The sequence below is a fragment of the Cnephaeus nilssonii genome (genome assembly GCF_951640355.1).
Source record: "Cnephaeus nilssonii genome assembly, chromosome: 6".
NCBI lineage: Eukaryota > Metazoa > Chordata > Mammalia > Chiroptera > Vespertilionidae > Cnephaeus > Cnephaeus nilssonii.
In genome coordinates, this window is record NC_137077.1 from 6,266,407 (window position 1) to 6,290,552 (window position 24,146).

Below are 24,146 nucleotides of genomic sequence, written 5' to 3' on the forward strand. Positions count from 1 at the left end.
AGGTCTGGCTCTTACATTCATTTGGTTTAGAGACTTGGTTTTAAGGGCTGCCCTCCCTGGGAAAGATCCCTGCCCGGGACACGTAGCCGCACACAGGAAACGCATCACTGGCTTTCTTTCTAAATCGGGTTACTCATTTTTCCATCCTGTCCACCGCGTATGCAGAGGATTTGTTGAAATTTGGCTAGTACATTTCCATCCTCTCTGATGCCAGATGTCTTTGTAAACTAAATGGAAGGTATTTTATTTTGATTTTAAAGTTCTTAACACAGGAGTCCCAAACCCACTGAAATGCTTTGGAAATTTTTAAACAGATTAGAAAATTGCGTTACGTAGGTTCATAGGACTTCAGATATGAGAGTTTTTGTAAGTTACAGACTGGTACTGTTTTTGGTAACAAAGTCCTACTACAGTAGAAGCATTTCTGAATAGCACTAGCCTAGTTTTCTTTCAAAGAGCAGTGCCTTTCCCACTCCCTGTGATAACATTGTGGTAACATACTAAACATGCTTACAAATATTTTGAACACATCACCGAGAAGCACATCTCTGACAATCAATGGTTGTAGAAGGAAAAGGCAAAATTGGAGTAGTTTTTTTGTAAAAGAAACTGTTGAACTCATTTATTAGGTTGGACAAGTGTTTTTTCAATTGTTTTTCTATAAGATAACCAGTCAGTCTCTGATACAGATGATTTCCTGAGTTATTGCCCATCCCATTACAAGTTTTGTGGAAAACTCTGCTGTTGTACTGTCTAAAGTTTTTATTATGGAAATTTTCAAATGCACAAAAATAGAGCAAATAGTATAATGAATTTCTGTCAGTTACTTCATTCAAAGTTAGCAACATTTGCAATCTTTTTAAAGGGGGAGAGAGAGGGGGAGAGGGAGAGGGAGAGGGAGAGGGAGAGAGAGAGAGAGAGAGAGAGAGAGAGAGAGAGAGAGAGAGAGAGAGAGAGAAACTTCAATGATGAAAGAGAATCATTGATTGGCTGCCTCCTGCACACCCCACACTGGGGATCGAGCCCGCAACCAGGGCATGTGCCCTGCATCTATCTTTCCCCTTTTATTTAATTAATTAATCTATCTCCTCCCCCTTTTAAAGAGTAAATCCCAGACTTCGTGTTATTTTTTCATCCTTAAATAGTTCAATATACATCTCTACTTTAAAAACTTAAATATATATGTGTTTTTATTGATTTTAGAGAGGAAGGAAGAGGGAGAGAGAGACAGAAACATCCATGATGAGAGAGAACCATTGATTCTGCATGCCCCACACTGGGGATGGAGCCCACAACCCAGGCATGTGCCCTGACCAGGAGCCCTGACCAGGAATCGAACCATGACCTCCTTGTTCATAGGTTGACACTCAACCCCTGAGCCATGTCAGCTTGGCAAAACTATTTTTTTTTAATAGCTTAATATATGTTAATAGCAAACTTGCAGGAATAGCACAGAAGACAGACAACATTAAAAACATTGCTGAGACCGGTTTGGCTCAGTGGATAGAGCGTTGGCCTGCGGACTCAAGGGTCCCGGGTTCGATTCCGGTCAAGGGCATGTACCTTGGTTGCGAGCACGTCCCCAGTGGGGGGTGTGCAGGAGGCAGCTGGTCGATGTTTCTCTCTCATCGATGTTTCTAACTCTCTATCCCTCTCCCTTCCTCTCTGTAAAAAATCAATAAAATATATAAAAAAACACAAACAAACAAAAAAACATGTACTTGCATGTAGGACAACTCAGAAAAGTGTAGTGAATGGATGGTATCTACTGTATGATAAAAATGCTACAAACACCATTTAATTGCCATCAATAAGAAATTTATTTGTTTTTTAAAAATCCAAATGCTGGCATTGTCCAGAAAAATTTAAGTTTTATTTTATATTGTTATAAAGTTCAATTGCTGAAACTTGTTCACTGAAACATTTGACTTGCATTTATATTAAAAAAATTCACACAGAAATGAAAATGGAAAAACTGCCAATACCTGATTTCTGTCCCCTCTTTTCAACTTGCAATCATATCCTTAGTATCTTTTGACCCCATGGGGAAAAGATACTTAACACTCAGAACTACCAATAACAGGAAGAAGAGAAATTTTATTTTAAAAGAATGAAATGTTTCCTATCACAGTGGATTCGTAAGCACGTTCTCCACGCCGGCGGCGTGCTGGCTGGATGTCTTTTGGCATCGTTGTCACACGTTCGGCATGGAGAGCACACAGGTTGGTGTCTTCTAAAAGGCCAACCAGACAGGCCTCCTGCCTCCCGCAAAGCACCGCCGGCTGCTCTCTGGGAGCGCAGGTCTGGTTTGAAGTCCTGAGCAATTTCTTGCACCAGATGTTGGGAGGGAAGTTTGCGAACCAGACGTTCAGTGGACTGATAACGCCTAATTTCACAAAGTGCCAAGGTACCAGGCCTGTAACGATGAGGTTTCTTCACCCCTCCAGTAGAGGGCGCACTATCGCGAGCGGCTTTGGTAGCCAGTTGCTTCCTCCGTGCTTTACCACGGGGCCATTTGCGGGCAGTCTGCTCTGTAGGAGCCATGGTATAGAGACCTCTTTACTTACCCGCTTCTCCTTGGCTGGAGCTCGGCGAGCTGGAGGCGGTGCAGGCGTTAGAGAGCGATGGCGGCTGTGAAACCAGTTCGAACAAAACTTTTTTATTTTGAAATAGTAATTGTAGGCTCACAGGAAGTTGCCAAAATAGTACTTAGAGTCCCACAGACGCTTCTTCCCCCACATGGTGACGTAATTGCTGTAGGACAGTATCAAAACCAGGAAGTGGACATTAGGACAAGGCTAGTACCTGGTGCTCAGCCTTCACTGTTTTTGCGTGTGTGTGGTTCTGTATGATTCTGTCTCCTGTAGACGAGCCACCACCACCATGAGGACACAGAGACCCGGCACCTGGAGCGAGCTCCTGTGCTCCCTCTTTGTGCTTGTGCGCCCCTTTGCTGTTCCTGCCAGTGAGTCATCTGTTCTCCATCGGTATAGATGTACCATTTTGAAGATGTTACATAGTGGGAACGAGGCAGTCGTGACCTTTTGGGAAGGGCCGTTTTCAGTAAACACCATGTCCTGAGCTCCATCTGGGTGGTTGCCTGTGTCAGTAGGAGTTCCCCTTTGTTGCTGAGGGGCTCCATAGTCAGGACGCTCCCGTATCCAACCTTCCACCTGCCGAAGGACATTTGGGTTGCCTGCAGGCTTTAGCGATTGCAAATATAGCTGCTGTGAACATCTGTGTACAGGTTTCTGTGTGAGCCTCACTTTCCATTTCCCTAGGGTAAGTCTGAGAGTGATTAGTGTGGTAAGTGCGTGTTGCTTTTATAAGAAACTGTTTTTCATAAGAGACTGTTTTCCAGAGTGGCTGTACCATTTTGTATTCCCACCAGCAATGGATATGAGCTCATTTCTCTACATCTGTGCCAGCATTTGGTGTTGTCTTTGCTTTTTATTTATAAGGTGTAATGATAATAACTCATTGTGGTTTTAGTTTGTATTTCCCTAATGGCTAGGGATGTGAAACAGCTGTTATTTATGTATTTACTAGAGGCCCGGTGCACAAAATTCATGCACTCAGCGGGGGGTGGGGGGAGCGGGCGGGGGGTGGGTGGGGAGTCCCTCAGCCCGGCCTGCGCCCTCTCGCAGCCCGGAAGCCCTCTGAGGGATGTCCATCAGTCGGACAGCCTTAGCGCTGCTGTGGAGGCAGGAGAGGCTCCCGCCACCACCACTGCACTCGCCAGAGTGAGCCTGGCCACCAGGGGGCAGCTCCCGCATTGAGCATCTGTCCCCTGGGGTCAGTGCACATCATAGCCACTGGTGGTCCGAGGTTCAGTTGATTTGCATATTACCCTTTTATTATATAGTAGGATTGGCCATGTATCCTTTTTTTATTTTTAAAATGTATTTTTATTGATTTCAGAGAGGAAGGAAGAGGGAGAGAGAGAGAGAAACATCAATGATGAGAGAGAATCATTGATTGGCTGCCTCCTGCACGCCCTCCACTGGGGAACGAGCCGCAACCCGGGCATGTGCCCTTGACCGGAATCGAACCTGGGACCCTTCAGTCCGCAGGCCGACGCTCTATCCACCGAGACAAACCGGCTAGGGCGGCCATGTATCCTTCTTAAGTGAAATGTCCGTTCATGTCTTTTGCCCATCTTCTAATGGGATTGATGCTTTTTTTGTTGTTGAGCTTTGGCCATTCTTGCTTTATTCCAGATGCTAATCATTTGTCAGATTTGTGACTTGCAAATGTTTTCTTCCACTATGTGGCTTGTCTTTTCGATCTCTTACCTGAGTCACAGTGTACGTTTTCACTTTTTGTGAAGTCCAGTTTTTCCAACTTTGTGGGTCATGCTTAGGTGTCAAGTCTAGGAACACTTTGCCTGGCCCTAGGTTTCAAAGATTTTTCTCCTGTGTCTTCTACAAGTTTTATAGTCTTACATTTTACATTTAAGTTTGTGATTTATTGTGAATTAATTTTTGTATATGAGGTAAAGGCTTAGGTTAATTTTTTTTGTCTCTAATGTACAATTGTTCCAGTACTATTTATTGAAAAAATTATTCTATTTCCGTTGGTAAGGCCTTTTATTTTTACACACCCACCATGCCTTTATCACACTGGACCAAATTGACAGGAATTCTGTATGTTGACTGTTTTTAAGATGTCTAAGCATCAGGACCCAATAGGTCCATACATTGCATTTGGTGATAATGTCTCTAGAGTCTCTTTTTCTGTAGCAATCCCCCAACCACATTTGTTGGTAAGACATTAATTTGTTGGAAAAACCAGGTCATTTATCCTGTAGACCAGGGGTCCTCAAACTTTTTAAACAGGGGGCCAGTTCACTGTCCCTCAGACCGTTGGAGGGCCGGACTATAGTTTAAAAAAAACTATGAACAAATTCCTATGCACACTGCATATATCTTATTTTGAAGTAAAAAAACAAAACGGCAAAAACACCTGCATGTGGCCCGCGGGCCGTAGTTTGAGGACGCCTGCTGTAGACGGTTCGGTGGTCTAGATTTGGCTGCTGTTTGCTCATGGAATCATTTAAAAAAATATATAGTTTTATTGATTTCAGAGAGGAAGAGAGAGGGAGAGAGAGATAGAAACATCAATGATGAGAGAGAATCATTGCACGCCCCCCTACTGGGGATCTAGCTCACAACTGGGAATCGAACCCGGGATCCTTCAGTCCTCAGGCCAATGCTCTATCGACTGAGCCAAACCGGCTAGGGCCTCATGGCATCATTTTATCTGATCCACTTGCCTCGATATTTCCTGGTACTGGTGGTGAGTTCTAGAGGCTTGTTTCAATCCCTGTTCACTTTTTGGGCAAAGATCCTTCTTAGGAGGCGCTGTGCGCTTCCCGTGCAGGCAGTTAGGAGGCTTAAAATGTCCAGTGCCCCATTTTAGTGACATGGATCTTGACTGTGGGTTCGCCTCTGCGGCCCGATCCATCCCTTACCAAATTCCCTATCAGCCTTTCACTTAGTGGTTTTATCATCCACTGATGACCCAGTCTCCATCCATTGTTTGTACTAGGAATTGTAAAATGGTCCTTTTTTATTTTATTAGTCTGTGTCCTTGTATTAAGGGGACTTATGTAACATAGAACAACCCCCTTGTCAATTATGTAGTTGCCCTGAAATGTTGTAGATGAAGAAACGGAGGCTCCGCGAGGGGCAGTCACCTGCCCAGGCTGGCAGGTGGTGGAGGGTGGCGAGAGTCCTGCGTGGTGACTGTAAAGCGGAAGCGAGGTTGTGCCACCACTTTGGAGCCTTCCCTGACCCTCCCCCAACTGAGGCCGAGGCAGTGGCGCTGCCTGCAGCCCCCTTCGTGCTGGGCGCTCACCTCTCCTGCCGGGCAGCGGGCCAGGCCTCCGGTCGCCCCTGTCGCGTGGAGCAAGTGTGTGGAGGAGCCGTGAGCTCCTTGAGGCTGAGACTGGGTCTTGCAGTGCTCAGCACTGTGTCCAGAAGCCTCAGGACATGTTTGTTGGAAAGACGATTCCAGCATCTCCCCTCAGGGCTCTCTGTCGTGTCCCTGGCGAAAGTTTAATATTCGGACAATTAAGAAAATAGGGGACCTGCCAGAGCATCTGGGGTTCCACGCTCCATCCTGTGCTTCTTTCCCACATCAGGGTGCATGGACTGCATTAACAAGGGGAGCCTGGGAGGCCCTTCTCTGAACCCCTTTTCCCAGGAGAGTGAAGGGGCTACACCAGCCAGCATCCTCTGTGCCTTCCCAAGGCCTGGGGCTGTGCCAGGCCAGTGTCCCGCTTACTTGTGAGGAGACATGGGCAGCCAAGAGCTCTTTCCCAGGTGGGTGCCTGTCCTGAGTGTGAAAGGATGGGACCCCAGTGTCCATCCCCCCACCTCCCAACAGACACACACTGAACAGTTGGTGAGATCTAGCACTGTGTGCCATCCTGGGCCAGGGAGCCGGGCCAACTCTGGGAGACGGCCTTTGAGGAGCCACCATCACCTGCCTCTCCTGGGTGGCAGGGGCCATGCGTCTGAGTCAGAATGTGGCATCAAATGCCAGGCCGGTGGGGCTCAGTGGATTGAGGGTTGTCTCATGCACCAAGAGGTCACTGATTCCATTCCTGGTCAGGGCACATGCCCGGGTTGTGGGCTCGATCCCCAGCAGGGGCATGCAGGAGGCAGCCGATCAATGATTCTCTCTCATCCATGTTTCTCTCTCTCTCTCTCTCTCTCTCCTTCTCCCTTCCTCTCTCTCTGAAATCAATAAAAACATATTTTAAAAAGAAACTGATAAAAAAGACAACATTGCATCAAGTACTTTGGGGGGATATTATGAAAACCTTCAAATCATTTCATGCTACCCCAGGAGACTGCAAAACCAAGTCCCACATGATTTTTCTCATCTCTCAGTTAGAGAAAATGTTACTTCAAAGTTGCTGTGAGAAAAAACTAGATACTATGTTTGGAGAAATGATTTGTAAACCACAGGGCATGGCGCAGCAACATGGCGGCGTGGGTCGGGCCACAGAAGCCTCCCGGCCCCGTGGCCACCCTCCCTGAGAGGCCTCCCCTTCCTGTGAGGACAGCCCCAGCTGTGCTAGGACGGGGGGCCCTGTCTGTAGGGGGTTCTGCAGTGGAGGCAGCTCCTCTGGGCCTCCTCCAGGCCTGCTGGGAGACAGCGTGTTTAAGGACCTGCGTTTGAGCCCTGGCTCTGATTCTGGGCAAGTGCCCCCGAGTGGATTTCTTCTTGTGAACCGGTGACCTACATGAGGGAAGCGAGAGAACGCTGAGTGTCTGCTGTCACCCGGGGTTAAGAGGGAGGCACTTGAGTGTGAGTGACAAAGCCCCAGGGAGCGGCTGGGCCTGGAGCTGCTGGTGTCCCCTCCTGCGGGCAGGTCAGAGCCCAGAGTTGGCCCTGGCTGGGGAGACACCCAGGGGCCGCTCAGCACTGCCTTAGAGCAGAACAGCCTTTGCCACAGGTTTGCTCAGAAGGTGAGGGCTCAGGAGTCTTTGTACCACCTCCTCCCATCCCCCTTCGATTCTCGTTTGTTCATTTAATTTGGGATGATATAGGCAAAGATGATTTACAACCCAAGTCTCCTCTTTGTTTTTAATTTTTTAAAATACATTTTTATTGATTTCAGAGAGGAAGGGAGAGGGAGAGAGATAGAAACATCAATGATGAGAGAAACTCATTGATTGGCTGCCTTCTGCACGCCCACTATTGGAGATCGAGCAACCCGGACATGTGCCCTGACTGGGAATCAAACCAGTGAGCCACACCAGCCAGGCCCAAGTCTCCTTTTTAAAGGAATGTTTCTGGCACTGGTTTTCAATTTTGCAGTCATTCTTACAGGAACTATTTATTCTTAGACTTGTCACTGTGTCTCTTTTTCAAAGCTTGTCACCAATCTTTATATAGACAATTCCATTTTTGAGTTTCTTTATATAGATATCTTCTCCATTTTGGGTTTCTAATCTAGATACATCTCCTGGTCGGTGTGTTAGAAATAATTTATTTTTACAGGAAAATAGAAATGTAAAGGGCTCTCAGAGGTGAAACTTACAGCTAAGAGCACACACGGTGTAGATGGTGGCAGGGGATGCGGCGACATTGGGGAGAATGGGGGACAAGGCCGGGAAGCGTGGGGAGACACCAGCAGGTCAGGTTATGGGCCCGGGTGCACCCAGGAAGGCCCAGGGAAGCTCCTGTTCGGTCAGCTCGGTTGAGGATATCCGCTTGGACTTGGAAATTGTGAGAGGTCAGTGGGCCGCCCTCGGGGTTCAGGCTGAGACTGTTGGGGTTTGGGGTTTGGCCGTTTTCTGGGTCAGACAGCAGAGGCCCTCCGGGCCAAGTGAACCTGTGGGACACGGCTGGTCGGTGGGGCATCTGGGCCTGGCGCTCCGGCTGGGGCTCTTCCCAATGCCCACGCTCTCCGCGTCGCATCCATTGCAGCAGTGGCCAGAGGGTCCTGGGGAGAGCTGGGGAGCTGGGCAGGGGCAGGCTGTGGCACACCCGAGGGCAGCAGGAGGCCGTGACGGGAGTAGAGGATCAAGGTGGGACTTAGGAGAGGAGAAGCAGCCAGAGCCACGGAGGGCAGTCGTGTGGGCCACGGGAGGGACGCAGCTCCTGCTCTGAAGGAGATGGGGGTTTTGGAGAGTTTTGAGCAGAGGAGAGGCCAGTCTGGCTGACACCTTAGAAGGCTCACATAGCTGCTGTGTGGGGCTGGACCGCAGAGACAAGGGCAGAAGCAGGGAGACTGGTCAGGGGCCTGTTCCTTTAATTCAAGGGGGACAAGGTGAGGCTGGCTCCAGCGTGATGGCTGGGGCCCGGGTGCCACAGGGTCAGAGTCTGGGCACGTTTTGAAAGTGGACGTGGAACCCTGGGAGATTCCTTCCAATCCTGGCTAATGCTGTGATTTCCTCTCTCCAGGCCAGCTCCTCGCTCACTCCCAGGGTTTCTCTCAGGGAGCCCCCTGCTGCCAGGCACCATGACAGTGAGGGGGGCCGCACTGGCCCCAGATCCAGTGTCGCCCACGACGGCAGCAGCCTCGCCCAGCGTCTCCGAAATCCCCGAGGGCAGCCCCACGGCCATGGAACAGCCTGTGTTCCTGATGACAACCGCCGCGCAGGCCATCTCCGGTTTCTTTGTCTGGACAGCGCTGCTCATCACCTGCCACCAGGTACCGGCCAGTCAGGAGTCCCCGAGCCCGAAGGCTAGAGGATCCTGAGCGGGTTCTAGTCCAAAAGGTATTAGTTAGGCGCGGGCGGGCGATGCTGCAGCAGTAACCGGACCCACACTCTCCGGAGCTCCTCTGGAGAAGGGGATTCTCACATCCCGGCCCAGTGCCTTCAGGTTCCTCCTGTGGCTCCAGCCTCTGGCAGCTCCAAGGCATCACCCACCTGACCCCTGGGAGGAGGGTCACGTGGGCAGGCACTCTGGGTAGTTGACCTTTCTAGATCCAGAAATGACACTCATTTCTTCTGCTCACTGTCCCTGCGCCAGAACTGGTCCCATGTCCAGCCTGAGCTGCAGGGCGCCCGGGGACTGAGCGTGAGCACCTAGTTGGCAGTCCCGTGTCCAGCCTGAGCTGCAGGGCGCCCGGGGACTGAGCGTGAGCACCTAGTTGTCAGTCCCGTGTCCAGCCTGAGCTGCAGGGCGCCTGGGGACTGAGCATGAGCACCTAGTTGGCAGTCCCGTGTCCTGCCTGAGCTGCAGGGCGCCTGGGGACTGTGCGTGAGCACCTAGTTGGCAGTGACCCCTTCGCAGATGAGAAAATGGGGACCCAGAGAGAGAAGGGAGGGGACTAGCCTATTTACTGAGTCATTGGCAGAGCTGGGGTAGAAGTCAAGTGTCCCGTCCCCCGTCTCACAGGCCCAGAGGAGCCTGGCGTGGCTGAGACGGGCCTCGGCTGCCTGAGCAAGGGGCGGGCTGAAGGTTGCCAGCAAAGACGGGAGGCTGAGCTCGTTCAGGTCCCCTTTCAGCTCCTCTCCGCCGCCCTGTGTTCCCCATCCTTTCTAGAACCCAGTTGCTTCCAAGGCAGCTGGCTCATTGCAGATGGGGAATGTTTTGTTCTTTTCCTCCCGAGCCCAGGGCTCGGTTGGGCCAAGTGTGAAGTCATGAAGCTGGGATGGGGGACTCGGGCTGGGACGGGGATCCTGGCTAGAGCAGGTCTTGGCATTTGTGTGTAGCTTTTATTTCCCCTGCTTTCTAAAAACTGCATTTCATTCTCCCAACTGCCCGTGCGGCAGGAGCGCGGCCTCTGTTCCCGTGGGAAGTCAGACAGGATGAGCAGCCACTGCAGCCACTCGGCCAGGGAGTGCGTCCACCCTGCACGGGAGTGAGGGCCCCGTCGGCCCCGTCATGCGTTCGTTAGGGAGGGGGCGGGGTGGGCCCCCGTGGGCCCCCACCCCCTCGCCTGTGAGTTAGCTCCAGGGGCCAGGTGTTCGGAAGGTGGGGGTGGGACGCACACTGAAAGCCTCTTGCACCACACGGGCCTGGCTGTGCGCGAGGGTCCCGGGGTGCTTGTTACAGCCGATTCCCCGGCTCGGGTTCGGACAGTCTCGGGCGTGGACTCATGCTCCTGTGTCTGTGAGGCCGGCCTTGGCGCCACCGCCTGCACCCCCACAAGCTTTCTGCACCCCGGGGTCTGATGCTCGCAGCAGCCTCACACCGGAAGCTTCATCGTCCCATTTTGCAGAGGAGGCGGCTGAGGCTCAGGGTGGAGTAATTCGGTCACAGATCTAGTAAGTGGCTGAGCTAGACCCCTCGGCCAGCCTCCTCCTCCCGCGGAGCAGGGGGCGGAGGGGCGCTGGCGGGCCAGTCAGGACGGGCGGGTCTCCGGCTGATGCTGCCCCTCTGCCCGCAGATCTACATGCACCTGCGCTGCTACAGCTGCCCCAACGAGCAGCGCTACATCGTGCGCATCCTCTTCATCGTGCCCATCTACGCCTTCGACTCCTGGCTCAGCCTCCTCTTCTTCACCAACGACCAGTACTACGTGTACTTCGGCACCGTGCGCGACTGCTACGAGGGTGAGGACGTGTGGGCGGGGCGCCCCTCCTGCCCGGCGTCTGGGAGCCACGGGCCCCTCTCCTGGTTTCTCCTCGAGGGGCCACCCCTCGCTTCTTTACCCACCATCCGGGCCTAGAGGGACAGGTGACAGCACAGGTGTGGCCAGAGTCTCCCCTTCAGATGCCCTTTGCGATGGGGCTCCCAGAGCAGCGTCACAGACCCCTGGAAGCAGGGACTCGCCCCCCGTGTCCCCTCTCTCAGCTCTGGTGTCTCAGATGGGGTGCACAGGCAGCAAATGAGGATCCGTCTGTAGCTAGGAACTCCAGGTGCAGGTGGTTGGGGTTTATCCAGGGGTCTGTGGAGTGCGGGCAGGGCTGGGCCTCCCTCCCCATGTGCCTTAAGTCTGAGGGCTTTGTCCCTGGAGGCGCTCTACTGTGCCACCCAAGAAGGTGACTCGCTGCCTTTTGGGGCCTCCGCTCTTGCATGTGACGTGGGAGCATCACCAGCTCTGGTACTGAGCTCCGGGCACAGGCCAGGCCCTGAGCCGCCAGCCCTCCAAGAGCCTGTGCCACCTGCACAGTCACCGCAGGGCAGGTGGCCTCTCTCGCCGGGGCCAGTGGTCCTGGCCTGCGGCGTGGAGAATGAGCTGGTGCCTGTCAGAGGGAGGCCGAGGAGGAGGTCCATTCTGGGCCGAGAGGAGAGCTAAATTGAGGGGAGGGAGGAGTCCCCGTGTGCCCAGCCAGGGTGGGGTGCTGTGGGGGGCCGGGGGCTGGAGGAGGGATTGCACCGGGAGGCAGGGACAGGGACATACACAGCCTTGCAGGCCACACAGAGAAATCTAGATCTTCTTTCTTACTGTTGATGCATAAAAACATGATGCGAAATTGCAGGCTACAAAGCTCTCTACATGGACTGTGCGTGACGGAGGGGCCAGAGGCCCCAGGACAGGTCACAGGCCAGAAGGTTGGGGGGGAGGGGTCCTTGGATTCAAGATCCTTTGTGATGCTCACCCGTCTCCTGTACCTGCACTGCTGGTTCCTGGTAAAGTGACCAGATGCGGTTTTTCTTGTGCTGTGACCAGGCAGCTCTGACCATGACCGCTTGTCAGCTTCCCTGACCGGGGAGGGCTTGGTCTTTGGCCCTGGGCTTCATGCTCGTCCCCCGAGAAACTGGAGTCTGTTTCTGTCCCATTTTGAACCTGTGTGTCCCTGAGCACTCACAGGGCAAGGGAATGCCTTTGGATTTGGTGAGGAAACTCAGGTGCCTAACACACTGCACCCCACCTGCCCCTTCAGCCACACTGGCCTCCTTTCTGGCCCAGGCACACCGGGTGCTTGCCCAGTGCCCGCCAAGCTCTTCTCCGCCGGCTCCTCCTCTTCCTCCATCTGGACCCTGGTGTCCCCTCCGAGAGAGGCCTTCCCGGTGTCCCCTCAGAGAGGCCTTCCCGGGGGCTCCACTCCCAGACCCTGTCCACAGCACCATGGTTTGCAGTGAAGTGCTGGTTGGTTCCCTTCCTGAGGGCAGTGCCAACAGAGCCGGGCACATGGTAGGTGCTACTCGTTCTGGAAGTTTTGAATGAATAAGGGACTTGGTGAAACACCTGCTATGTGCCTTGCATTCATCCACTTGCAACCTCATTAAAATCCTGGCTGGTGTCCCTGCCTCGCTGTGCCAGGTGAGAGTGCTGAGGCAGGTGGGGCTCCAGTGCCTGATACTCCTGGGAGCAGCAGAGCCCCCAGCGGAACCTCTGGTACCTGGGGAGCCACAAAGGCTGGGGTTGGAGAAGGTGAGGCCAAGAATCCTTTTCCATTCGCCTGCCAGCCTCGCATGGCGCAGCCTCTGCTTCTTGTTCGTTCAGAATAAAAAAGCTGTGCCCTGCCAAGGGAGCTCTCCTGTGGTTGGGGGACAGGCCCTGCAGACTGGGGTGCATGGCAGAAGGGGCACAGCCAGGGAGCCTTCGCATCGCCCTCACTCCAGGCCCCAGAGGCGGCAGCAGATGGTTGGCGGCTCCTCCCACTCCAGAAGCCTCTTTGTTCAGGCCCTGCCTGTCCAGACCTCCCTCCCAGCTACAGAAAGGTCCCCGTAGGAAGTCTGCATCTCCTAGCAACGCGATTGTCCCGGCCCCTCCCAGCAGTTTACAAACAGGGCCGCAGCCGCCCGAAGCGCAGGCCACCAGAGTCCACCAGCTCGGGTGTCCGCGCGGGTGGCGTGGCCCTCGCCTCGCCCTTTCCCGCACCGCTGCTCCGTGTCTGGGACCCTCTCCCATGGTTTTGTGTCCACAAGTGCTGCAGCGCCGCAGGACCTGCCCCCAGCAGGCTTGGTGGTGGCGTGTCCCTTACAGTTCAAAGGAGGCGCCCGTTCGTTCCCCCGTCCTCCCAGTCTCCTGAGACCGGGAAGGGCAGGAGTGGCCAGACTGGGCCGAGGAACCTACTTCATGGCCATTAGGCGGCATTGGCTTTTCTTTCTAATAAAATTAAAACAGCTAACATTTTACTTTTATTAAAGTCATACGTGCATATGGATGAAACAAGCTGCCCCAACTCCTCTGACTCCCACGTTCACTGCACTTGCAACTCTTTCTTTATTTTTTTTAAATCGGGATGATCATCTAATCAACAGAGCTACCCAGCCAGTGCCACTTTCAACTCTTTAAACTTTTTCCCCTCAAATAACCTAAACATGCGCGGAGACTGCTGCTGTGGACTTTTCAGTTTTACGTGGTGGTAAGTAGCAGGCGTCTTCCTCTGGGAGGCTTGTGACTTAGGCACTCACCTCCGCCGTACACACCCACACGCTTTCGTGCCTTCATCTTTGTAACGTGACAGGCGTTTCTAAGCCCGCAGCTCGTGTGTGCGTTACTCCGTGTCTGTAAACATTGTTCAAAGCTGAGCCTGCTGGTGTCTGAAGATGACATTTCCTTGTACGATGGCTTTTCCTCTGCTTGCCACTTGTCTTGCTGTTTGCTTTGCTGTTTCCTATGTATCTATCATCACTTTGTTCCCAGACGCTTCACCGAATCAGAAGCATGCCTTCTCTACAGTGAGGCCCAGATCTCTTCGCTCTGGGTTTTCCTCAGTGCTGTTCCTCCTGACACCCTGCCCCTGGCTCTGGGCTGGGGTCTGGCCCCTGGGTCTTCCCTCCCGCCGTCCTGGGAACCCTGCTCCCGGCTCCTGTGCTGACCGCCTGTCCCCTGGGGCCATTTTTCCTTGTTGGTGATTCGCCCTCTCCTTCTGGTTAGAGCATGGCTCCCAGGAGCTTCCTGAGGAAAGGGTGTGTGGGAGTTCTGTTTTTTGAAATCTGAAAATTGTCTACAAATACATACTATATTGTTCTGTTTGGTTAGTTATCAATGGGAGTACAATTCTAAGTTGGAAATTATTCTCCCTCTGAATTTTGAAGGCATGTTTTTCAGTCTTTTAGTTTCCAGCATTGTTTTCAGAAAGTCTGCTGGATTCTGATTCTTTTTTTAAAAAATTGAGTTGAGAGAGAGAGGAGAGAGAAACATCAATTTGTTGTTTCATTGTTTATGCATTCATTGGTTAATTGTTATATGTGCTCTGACCAGGGATCGAACCAACAACCTTGGCATAGTGGCGCGACACTCTAAATAACTGAACTACCAGGCCAGGGCTGGATTCTGATGCTTAATGTCTGTATGTGACCTGCTTTCCCCCCTTGCTTTCAGGATCTTTACCCCCAGTGTCCTGGAATCTCAAAGGAGGCGGGATGTTCATTGTGCGGGGTGCCCGGGGCCCCTTCACTGTGGAAGCCCATGTCCTGAGTGCTGAGCAATGTTCGTGCATGTTCCTTTGCTAGCCGCCCCCCCCTCGCCCCCCCTTAGTTTGTTCCTCCTTTCTGGAATTCCTGTTAGTAGGATGTTGCACTTCTGGATTGACCTTTAAGTTTTCTTTACGGTTTCTTTTGTTCTATTTCCCAGGAGCTTTTAAATTTTATTTTAAATATTTACCTTTGAGCTTTTCTACGGAAGGTTTTGTTTTCTTTATCATGTTGTAAAGCGTCAGGCGCTCTTTCCTGTTCTATTTTATAGTCTCTTGTGCGTGGTGTTGGAGAGAGTATCTCCCTTCCCCGGGACGCTAATTGCAGTTTTCTTCTGTTTCCTGCATTATCTCTGACTCCTGACTTCCCTGTTTGTTTGTCTTGGCCTTTGACCTTTGTGTTGGAAGCTCTCCTCAAATGCCAGCCTCCCAGTTGGGTGACAGGACACGGCTTTCCTGAGCCATTTTTATTCAGTGGTGGGGACAGGCACTAGATGAAGATTTTTTTAAATTCTGGGCCTGTTTCCCCAGATAATAATGTTCTCTGGGTGGTAAAAGCTGGGCAAGCTGAGTTAAGGGTGCAGTTGGGGGAAGGGATCTGGACACCTCGCCCTTTGCATTCAGACCTCATCTGTTTTCTTCAAGTGTCCTCATTGCTGCCCTCAGCTGAGCTAAGTTCTCTGAGGGAGGCGCTGTCCCCCTCTGCCTGGAAAGTAAAAGCCGCGTGCAGACTTGCAGCCAGGTTTTCCATTTGCACCTTCACCCGCAGGCCTGGGGTTCCGAGGCTCTCATTGGCTAGCTCCCTCCCCTCCTGGTCAGTGGGTCAGTGACCACGCAGGCCTGGGGTTCCGAGGCTCTCATTGGCTAGCTCCCTCCCCTCCTGGTCAGTGGGTCAGTGACCACGCAGGCCTGGGGTTCTGAGGCTCTCATTGGCTAGCTCCCTCCCCTCCCGTCAGTGACCACACTGACCATGCTGCATCTTAGAGCTTTTGTCAACATTGCTTGTCGGCTGCCTCCAGTCCATCTCCTTGTCCTTGAAGGCTTGTACTTTGCCACCGATTCATTCTCATCCTAGTGGCATTCTGGGGGGAGAGAGGGAGGGAGAGTGGAGATAAACAGCTTGGATGGGTGGTAATATTGCCATTTTCCAAGGAGAGGGCTGAGTCTCAGAGAAGTAAATGGCTAGCCCAGGTCCCTCTGATGGAGTATCTGCCATCTGGTGAGGGCTGTAACTCACACCGCAGTTCACACGGCAGCGCCAGGCAGAGGAGTAGCGGGGAAACCAGCCCCCTTCCCTGCATTTAGTGATTGTGGGCGGGGTGGGAGGGAGCTCCTAGAGACAGCTCTGAGACAGCCCTGAGGAGCTGGGGAGCGGACCCGGGGGTGCAGGAGGCCAGGGCGCAGAGGAGATGCTTTCCCTCGCTTTATGCAGCACTGTTTTCCCAGTAACGTTGTGTGACCATCACAGCTTTACCACCTATTTTCCATTCCTCTTAGCTCACTCTCACCTCCCAGTTGCCCAGAGGAGTACATATCACCCCCATTTACAACCGTGGGAAGGAATTCGACAGGCTAAGAAACTGGCCCAGGATTCCCAGGGTGCTTGCCGAGGGCAGGCTCGGGGTCGCCCGGTGCCAGGCTTGGTGAAGGAACACAGGACGGGTTTCTCAGCGAAGAGTGTGAACTCTTGTTAGGGGAGGAGATTTTACAGGCCTGGATGAAACAATTAAAGAGTGACGCTTCGTTCACCCAGTTTCAGATTTTGGACAAGGTTCGCTTCCTGGAGCCTGGCCCCACATGAAACTCTTGGTGGAGAGAGGGTAGCCAGGATGAACCCAGCCGAGGGCCGCAAACACGGCCACAGAAGGCCCGCGGGCCGTGTGCTGCCAGGACTCACAGGAGCTCAGTTGACCAGAATAAAGGAAGGTTTGCAGAAGAAACCAGCAGAAGGTCCTGAGAGAGAGAACAGTTCCAGGCGGCAGGAAGCAGGGTCGGCAAAGGACAGACGCGGCACGGGGGGGGGGGGGGGGGGGGGGGGGGAGGAGGGACAGCCTGGCAGCATCGCGGAGCCCGGGGCCTTTCACGTTGGGCAGAGCCCCGCCCATCGCCATGGCTGTAGCGCATTGTGCCCATTATTGTCCGTGTGATCATCAGTCACTGATAAAAGAGGCCTCTTTACTGAGCAGAGAAGATTTCTGTTCAAATGGTCAAAACTGAGTTTTCCGGGCTCATCATGAGTTATCTGAAATAAGAATGCCCAGGTCTTTCCAAATAACCAGTTTCTGTGTAGAAAGACAGCGAGGCCCCAGGGCCACTTCAGGTGCTGAAGGTGTGTGGAGGAGTGAGCTGGCGAGGGCCAGGGGCACCCAGGGCACAACATGGGGGCCCAGGGGTGTGTGGAGCAGCCGGTGTGCCTCACTTACCTGTAGCAGGGGGGGGGGGGGGGCTGCTGGCAGACACTGCCCGAGTGCACTTGTCAGGGAGCCTCTCTGAAGCCTGGGGGCCCTCCAGGCTGTGCCGCCGCAGTTGTCCCTCCGGGGGATGCTGGGTGGGGGCTGGTGGAGAGCGGTGTCTTGGACAACAGCTTCCTGTCCATGTTAGAGACGCTGCCGGTGAGAAAGAAAGTCAGGAGTCTCGGGGTTGGAAAGGAAGAACCTGTAAATTGTCAGCTGCTCAGACCCCTTTATAATGTCTGTTAAGTGGCTGCCGTGCCCTGGTCGGTGTGGCTCAGCTGGTTGGAGCGTCGTCCCGTGCACCAAAAGGTGGTGGGTTCAGGGGTTCATACTGGTCAGGGCACATACCCAGGTTGTGGCCTATGTGGAAGGCAACCAATTGATGTCTGTCTGTCTCTCTCTCTCTCTCCCTCCCTCCTTCTCTCTATCAAAAAAAAGTGTGCCTAGCCTCTGATTGCCTGCTTCCATTAGCAGAGAGCTCACTACCTTGCACCTCGGAAGACTGCCTCTTAGGAATAGTTTCTTATTCTGAGCAGAAGTCGTAGGATCTACTCCTGGGACTGAGTGGGTCCTGTCTGACCTTCTGGACAAGGTCACTGGCACACAGATGAAGAGGGTGATTCCCAATGTCTTCCCTCCAGGCCTCAAGGATCCAGCACAGCCCTCATTTCACCTCCACCCTCCCCTGCTCTCCTGATTGTGCATTTGTCTCTAGGTGCCTAGGATGGAGCCCAAAGTTCCAGGTCCCTCACTCTCCAGAGCAGGAGACAGACAGACAGACGCCATCCCTTACCTCATTCTGGATGCTCTCCTTCACACGAGGGCCTTGTCTGCGGGTCCCTTGGTCATTTTTGTGTCCCCAGGGCCCAGCACAGAGCTAGCACACAGGCTGTGTGAACATTTAGGGGCATAGAGTTACTTGTTTCTCTGAGGCCTCTCCAGGGAACCAGAACTGAAAGCACGGCCAGAGGGTAGTCAGGCGACAAGGTGGCTGGCTGAGAACCTCACTCCTAACCTGTTGTGCTTTCCTGCGTCCAGGCCAGCATATCTTTGTGTTTGTTCCTGGGGTGTGTGGACGTGTCCATTTCACACACCTTTGCCGGGTGCTGGGGCGGCTCTAACTTTCTGGGAAGGGATTGGCTTGTCCAGATGGTCCGGCGTGGGCTGGTTGGACCATCTGGGAGAGATTCTGTCTTGCCTCCCTTCTCTGAGAATGCATTATCGACTCACTCATGATTCTTTAACAAAATCATCACCAACTTGGTATCACACAGACTCGCTGGCCAGAGCTCTGGTAAAAGGTCGAGAATCTTGAGCCGAGAGGTGGATGAGATTTGACCAGCTGAGCACAGAGCTGGGCTGCAGGCTGGCGTATGTGATGCAGGAAGGGGTGTGAGCTCAGGCACCAGGCTCTTCTCCGTGGAAGGCAGGAGGCCTGGCTTGCGAGAGTGGTTCCGTGTGGAGGGGCTGATGAACTTCGGCCCCTGGGGGTTCCCTGGAGGGTTTTGTCTTTCGGGCCTGAAGTCCGATCACCTTGGGGAAGTCTGTTCCGCATCCCGTGAGAGGGCGGACTTGAGCACAGAGCTGAGTGTGGGCGTGGCTGCCTGCCCTGCTGCTCTGAGCCTCCCCTGGAACCTCGGCCCACGCCCATCGTTCATCTCTTCCGTGTTACCGTGTGTAAGTGCGGGCCTCTGGTAGTTGTCGGGGCTGGGCCTCCGTTTCTACCTGCAAGGACTTGACAGTCTGGAAGAAACAGCAGGCCCCATGCTGTGGACTCTGCTCAGTGTGAACTCGCTCATCCAAGGCAGGGGCTGTGCTCACCCCTCCCGGCCTCCCAGCAGCCCCGAGAGGAGGGATCCTGGCAGCACCGAGGCCACACAGCTCTGTGGTCGAGCCACGCCCACACCCAGGACGTCTGGGTCCGCGTTCCGGCTTTCCTGCCACTTCACGCTGCCGCTTGTACTGGAAGTATCAGGCGGGTGGGCAGAGCTCACCGTGTGGGAACTGAGCATGGCACCAGGACAGAGGAGGCCGCCGAGGGGAAGGCGGCCTCTCAGCGGCTCCCTGAGAGTCAGAGGGACCAGCACACGGGGCCTCGGGAAGCGTGAGAGAGCGTGGCCCGTCCTGGGCACACCGGGGTGGTTTTATGTAAAGCTTCTACTTACATGGCTGTGTGGATAACTGTCCCGAACAGCCCGTGTAAAACAACCGTTCATTTCTGCTGACGGTGCCGGTCAGGCATCGGGACGCACGTGGGCCTGGGGTGCCCCTGCCCGTGGTATCGGGTCTCGCTGGCCGGATTCATCTGGAATCTGACTCACTCCTGTGTCTGGCAGTGGGTGCTGGTGTCTGCTGGGCCCTCGGTTCCTCCTACATGGGGCCAGCCTGGGCTTCCCGCACGGTGACTGGGCCCAAGGGCAGGCGTCCCGGGAAAGAACAGAGGCAAGAGGCTTCTGACCCCCGTGTCAGATGTCACCCGGCCCACCATGTGCGAGCGGAAGGACGAGACCCCATCTCTCAGCGGTCGTGTCAGTGTCAGAGGGTGTGGCCGTCTTTGGAAAATACCATCGACCACAGTGTGGCTGGCCCCAGCCCGGGACGGACACATCCGTTCCACGTGGCCTTGTGTGGGTTTGGACAAAGGTTATTAGCAGGCTGATGTCAGGTTTGGCTAGATGCCCCGCCCCAGACCCCAAAGTAGTTCTTGTCATTGGTGATCAGTGGGGATGCCTGCGGTCACCAGCCATCCTGAGCTGCTCCTGTGCAGGCAGACGGCACACAGGGTCCCCGGCCCATCCAGGGAGGCAGGCCCCCGAGGGAGGCAGGCAGGTAGCAGCCAACACGCAGCGCTGCTGAGTGCTGCCACTCTTCCGAGCACTTTGCATACTCACTTCAACCTCGCAGCCACCTGGGAAGGTAGGGACTCCTGTCCCCATTTAACAGATGAGGAAACTGAGGCTCACAGCTAACCCAGTGGCAGACCCAGGCGGTAAACCCTCTGCTGTATGTCTGCTGAGGGATAGTCCCAGCACAGTGTGGTAGGTGCTAGGGGTCATATTCATAGAGGGTGCTCCCTGGGGCCCCACCCCAGCTGGAGACATGAGCCCTTCGTAGGTTAGAGCAGCCGTGAGTGGCAAAAAACACCCAAATACCTTCCTCTCCAAATGGAAGGCCACCGTTCGCCTCCGACTGCTGTGCCAGGCTTTCTGTTGAGGTCTGCACAGCGTCTGCACGTCCGTGGGGCCCTGGTGACAGCACTGGTCTAGGGGGGCCAGGGACTCGCAGGGCAGGCGGTGTCTGATGGGAGTGCGGAGGGAGGGGCACCCCAGGCAGGGGGAACAGCCAGTGCAAAAGCAATAACTGCTGAGGGCAAGGGGCGCCCAGTGTTGCTGGGAAGGAAGAGTGAGGGGTGGGCAGGGACCACGTCACCCGTGGGGAGACCTTGAGTGCCAAACCAGGGGCTGCGCCGGGAGCCCCGAGGCCTTCATGCTGCGGGGGCCGCGGGGTCAGAGGAGAAGGGGCCTCTCTGGCCCCATTTGACCCTTGCCCTGGCCTTGCTTTGCTGGACGCCTCTCCTTGCTCCCTGCTCTCGGCCCCTGCCCCTCCTGCCCCCGTCCTTTGTGGTGCCCGCTGCCACACTGACTCTTTCTTCCACGCTCACTCTCCTTCCTCGCTCCTGGCACATCCTGTTGCTCTGGCACCCTGCAGGCCGCAGCCTTCGCTTTGCTGACCCAGCAGACATCTCTGACCAGGAGCCGTGACAGCGCATTGCTGTGTGTATAGCGCAGAATTTACACACACTTCTCTGCCGGCGGGCGGTCCTCTCGCAGATTATGTCTTTGTGGGGATGTCCAGCCGCGTCCTAACTCAGAAGGAGCGGACCCAGCTCCTCAGGGCATTGCGCCTCTTTCCGCACCTCTCCTGTGTTCAGTCAGACTCAGGTGCGCTGCGGGCTGTGAGCGGATGGAGGTGCTGCTGTCTCATTCTTGCTTAGGGTGTCTCCTGAGACCCCCCTGGAGAATGTGTTGTTGTTGTTGTAAATCTGTGGCCCATAACACAATAGAAAAGAGCATAGGTGAATTATAAAGCCAGTACCCGGTTGAGCCCCAGAGCGGGCACACTGCCAGCTCCCCCAAGTCCCCTCCGTGCCCACCCTGACCTCCCCCCCTCCCGTCTCCCACACAGTCCTGACTTTCGTGGTAGTCACTTCCGTGCTTTACAGAGTGAGCAGCAGTGTGTACGCATCCCTAGACAATCGAGTTGTCTGCCTGGTTTGGGTTAAGATGGAGTATTCGGGTGTGGGTTCTCCTGGCCCCCGGGGCGCTCTCTTGCTGCCTGGACTGGTCTTTCACTTTTGTTGCTGCTCAGAATCCTGCCGTCTGTTTACCCATCCTGTTGACGCGGATGGTTTACTGTGGATACTCTTTTCACAGCCTTGGTCATCTACAATTTCCTGAGCCTGTGCTATGAATACCTCGGGGGAGAAAGTTCCATCATGTCGGAGATCAGGGGGAAGCCCATCGAGTGAGTACAGAGCTCCCTGCAGCCCCACACCCTGCTTCTGGGCCTGCCTTTCTCCGAGCTGCCCTGGCGGCAGCTGGACATACCGCCCCTCTTCGCCTGTGGCCTGGACCTGCCGTGTGTCTCTTGAACTTCCCCAGCAAGGTCATTCATTGGGACTTTTGGAAGGGCCTCCCGGCTCTCTCCCCTTCTCTGTCTCCCCGTCTTTTCCTCTTTCTTTCTCCCTCTTGCACTGTTTGCATTCAGTGCTTCTCAGGTGGTTTGTTACCCCGAGGCCCGCCGCAGCAGCCTGCTCCCTCACGCTTTACCGCAATTGCACATGCTCTCCAAGTGCTCTCTGCAGTCTCCCTGTACTTGGCCTCGGGCTCAAAGCTGCCTGGGCTCTCTGCCCCGTCCCCACCCCACCCTGCTGTGCCCTGGCTTGTCTGCATGTGAGGGAGGGCAGCCCCCAGCCCCCCCTTCCCCGAGTCCTAGCTCTCTGCTCACCATCCCCCTGTGGTCTCTTCCAGGTCCAGCTGTATGTATGGCACCTGCTGCCTCTGGGGAAAGACGTACTCCATTGGATTCCTACGGTTCTGCAAGCAGGTGTGTGCCCAGCACCTGCCCAGTCTGCCCTGGAGCAGCAGCCGCGGGGCTGTGCTGCCCCTGCTTGACAGGGTGGCAGAGCCCGCCGGGAGGACCCTGCCGCAGGCTGCCCTGGCTCCACCTTGGAGTCCCCATTTCCTGTGAGCCCCCCCTCCGCAAGCACCAGCACCCACTCCGCACACAGTTAGGGATGCCCCTGCATTCACAGGGTGTGCTCAGAGGGGCAGGGAGAGGCGTCCTGGGCACGAAGTGGTCTCAGACTCCTGCTCCCTTCCTTTTCTTCCTTCCTTCCTTCCTTCCTTCCTTCCTTCCTTCCTTCCTTCCTTCCTTCTTTCTTTTAAATATGTTTTTATTGATTTCAGAGAGGAAGGGAGAGGGAGAGAGAGACTGAAACATCAATGATGAGAGAGAATCATTGAGCAGCTGCCTCCTGCACGCCTCACTCCAGGAATCAAGCCCGCAAACTGGGCATGCACCCTTGACTGGAATCAAACCTGGGACCCTTCAGTCCACAGGTGTCAGCTCTATCCACTGAGCCAAACCAGCTAGGGCGACTCTTGCTCCTTTTGACCAAGTATCGGTGTGTGTGAGAATCAGAGGATGTGCATGGGGATTCTGGAATCTCCTTTTGAAAACTTCTCATCAGCTGGGGCTAGAGGCAAGGAGGGTTTCTGCATTAAAGATACAAGACCAGCCCTGCTGTGGCTCAGTGGTTGAGCATCGACCCTTGATCTAAGAGGTCAGGGCACATGCCCCGGTTGTGGGCTCGATCCCCAGTAGGTGGCGTGCAGGAGGCAGCCGAATCGATGTTTCTCCCTCAGTGTTTCTATTTCTTTTTCCCTCTCCCTTCCTCTCTCTAAAATCAATAAAAACATACATTTAAAAAAATACCCTCAGGTGAGGATTGGGAAAAAAAGATACATGACGAACCAGGCGTGTGCAGTCTCTAGTCCCTTCCCCATTTCCAGCTGGCTGCCCTCCCTGTGGTCTAGGCTGGCTGCGCGGGGCAGTGTGGTGTGGTGGTGAAGTGCACGGGCCTGCGCGTCGGACCATCTGAGCTTGATTTCCAGCTTCTCCTGACTGTGACCTTGGGTCATTACTTAACCTCTCTGAGCCTTAGTTCCTTCTGTCAAATGTGCGTAATGTTACTCATCTCAAGGGATGGTCTAAAGAACAGGTGAGGTGGGATACAGAGCGTTCGCACGCGCTGGCACAGAGCCCACCGTCTCTGTGGGAGGGAGAGTCAGGTGTCATGCCCAGCAGCACGACCTCGACTCAGTCTCCTCTGCCTCCACGGGGCCTTTCAGCCCCTCTAGCATCGCCAGAGCAACCCGAGGGGAAATGAACCCACAGCCAGTCCCTGGGCCGCTGGAGGCCTGGCTTTCCTGTAGGGCCAGGCACACACACCCACAGAGCGCCTGCCTGGACCGCCGGGTCTCCAGGCCAGCTTCCACATCTTCCTTCCTCAGGGTGTTGCTAAACTCACACTCTCCCCAAGGGACCTGCAGGGAAAGAGTTAAACTGTCCTGAGCTCAGGGTGGGGCCTTTCAGGGCCATTGTTTACCCAGGGCTGGGCGCCTGGGGCCGGTGACTCATGCTTCTTTGATGATTATATTGTGTACAAAGTTTTGATCCCAGATCACTAGCTCCAGCCGCCTTGTTATAAATTATCCCCAGGCCTGTGGGCTGGCTGTTCCGGAATATCCACCGTTGTTCCTGGAGGTGGCAGGGAGAGGTAGGAAAAGGGGAGAGAACAAAGCCCCCCCCCCCCCCCTTTGCCCTGGGGTGGCAGCTTTGTCCCAGGGCA

The 24,146-nt window shown here is 54.5% G+C and overlaps 1 protein-coding gene and 1 pseudogene across 4 annotated transcripts in view; one reads left to right on the top strand and one right to left on the bottom strand.

The window, feature by feature from the left end:
• TMEM184B (transmembrane protein 184B) overlaps positions 1–24,146 on the top strand; it is a 49,407-nt gene that overhangs the window by 17,295 nt on the left and 7,966 nt on the right. For 2 of the 3 annotated variants that reach the window (XM_079773861.1, XM_079773860.1), the window contains exons 2-5: positions 8,923–9,172; positions 10,859–11,024; positions 21,667–21,757; positions 22,264–22,339. In XM_079773861.1, coding sequence (XP_079629987.1) covers positions 8,981–9,172; positions 10,859–11,024; positions 21,667–21,757; positions 22,264–22,339 — 525 coding nt within the window. In that variant the 5' untranslated portion in view covers positions 8,923–8,980. Of the gene's footprint in view, positions 1–8,922; positions 9,173–9,202; positions 10,737–10,858; positions 11,025–21,666; positions 21,758–22,263; positions 22,340–24,146 lie in introns of those variants that run through there. The other variant, XM_079773859.1, reaches the window with a different exon arrangement.
• LOC307101906 (histone H3.3A-like) lies at positions 1,706–3,560 on the bottom strand (annotated as a pseudogene). The gene has a single exon. The product of its transcript is annotated as a histone H3.3A-like (transcript).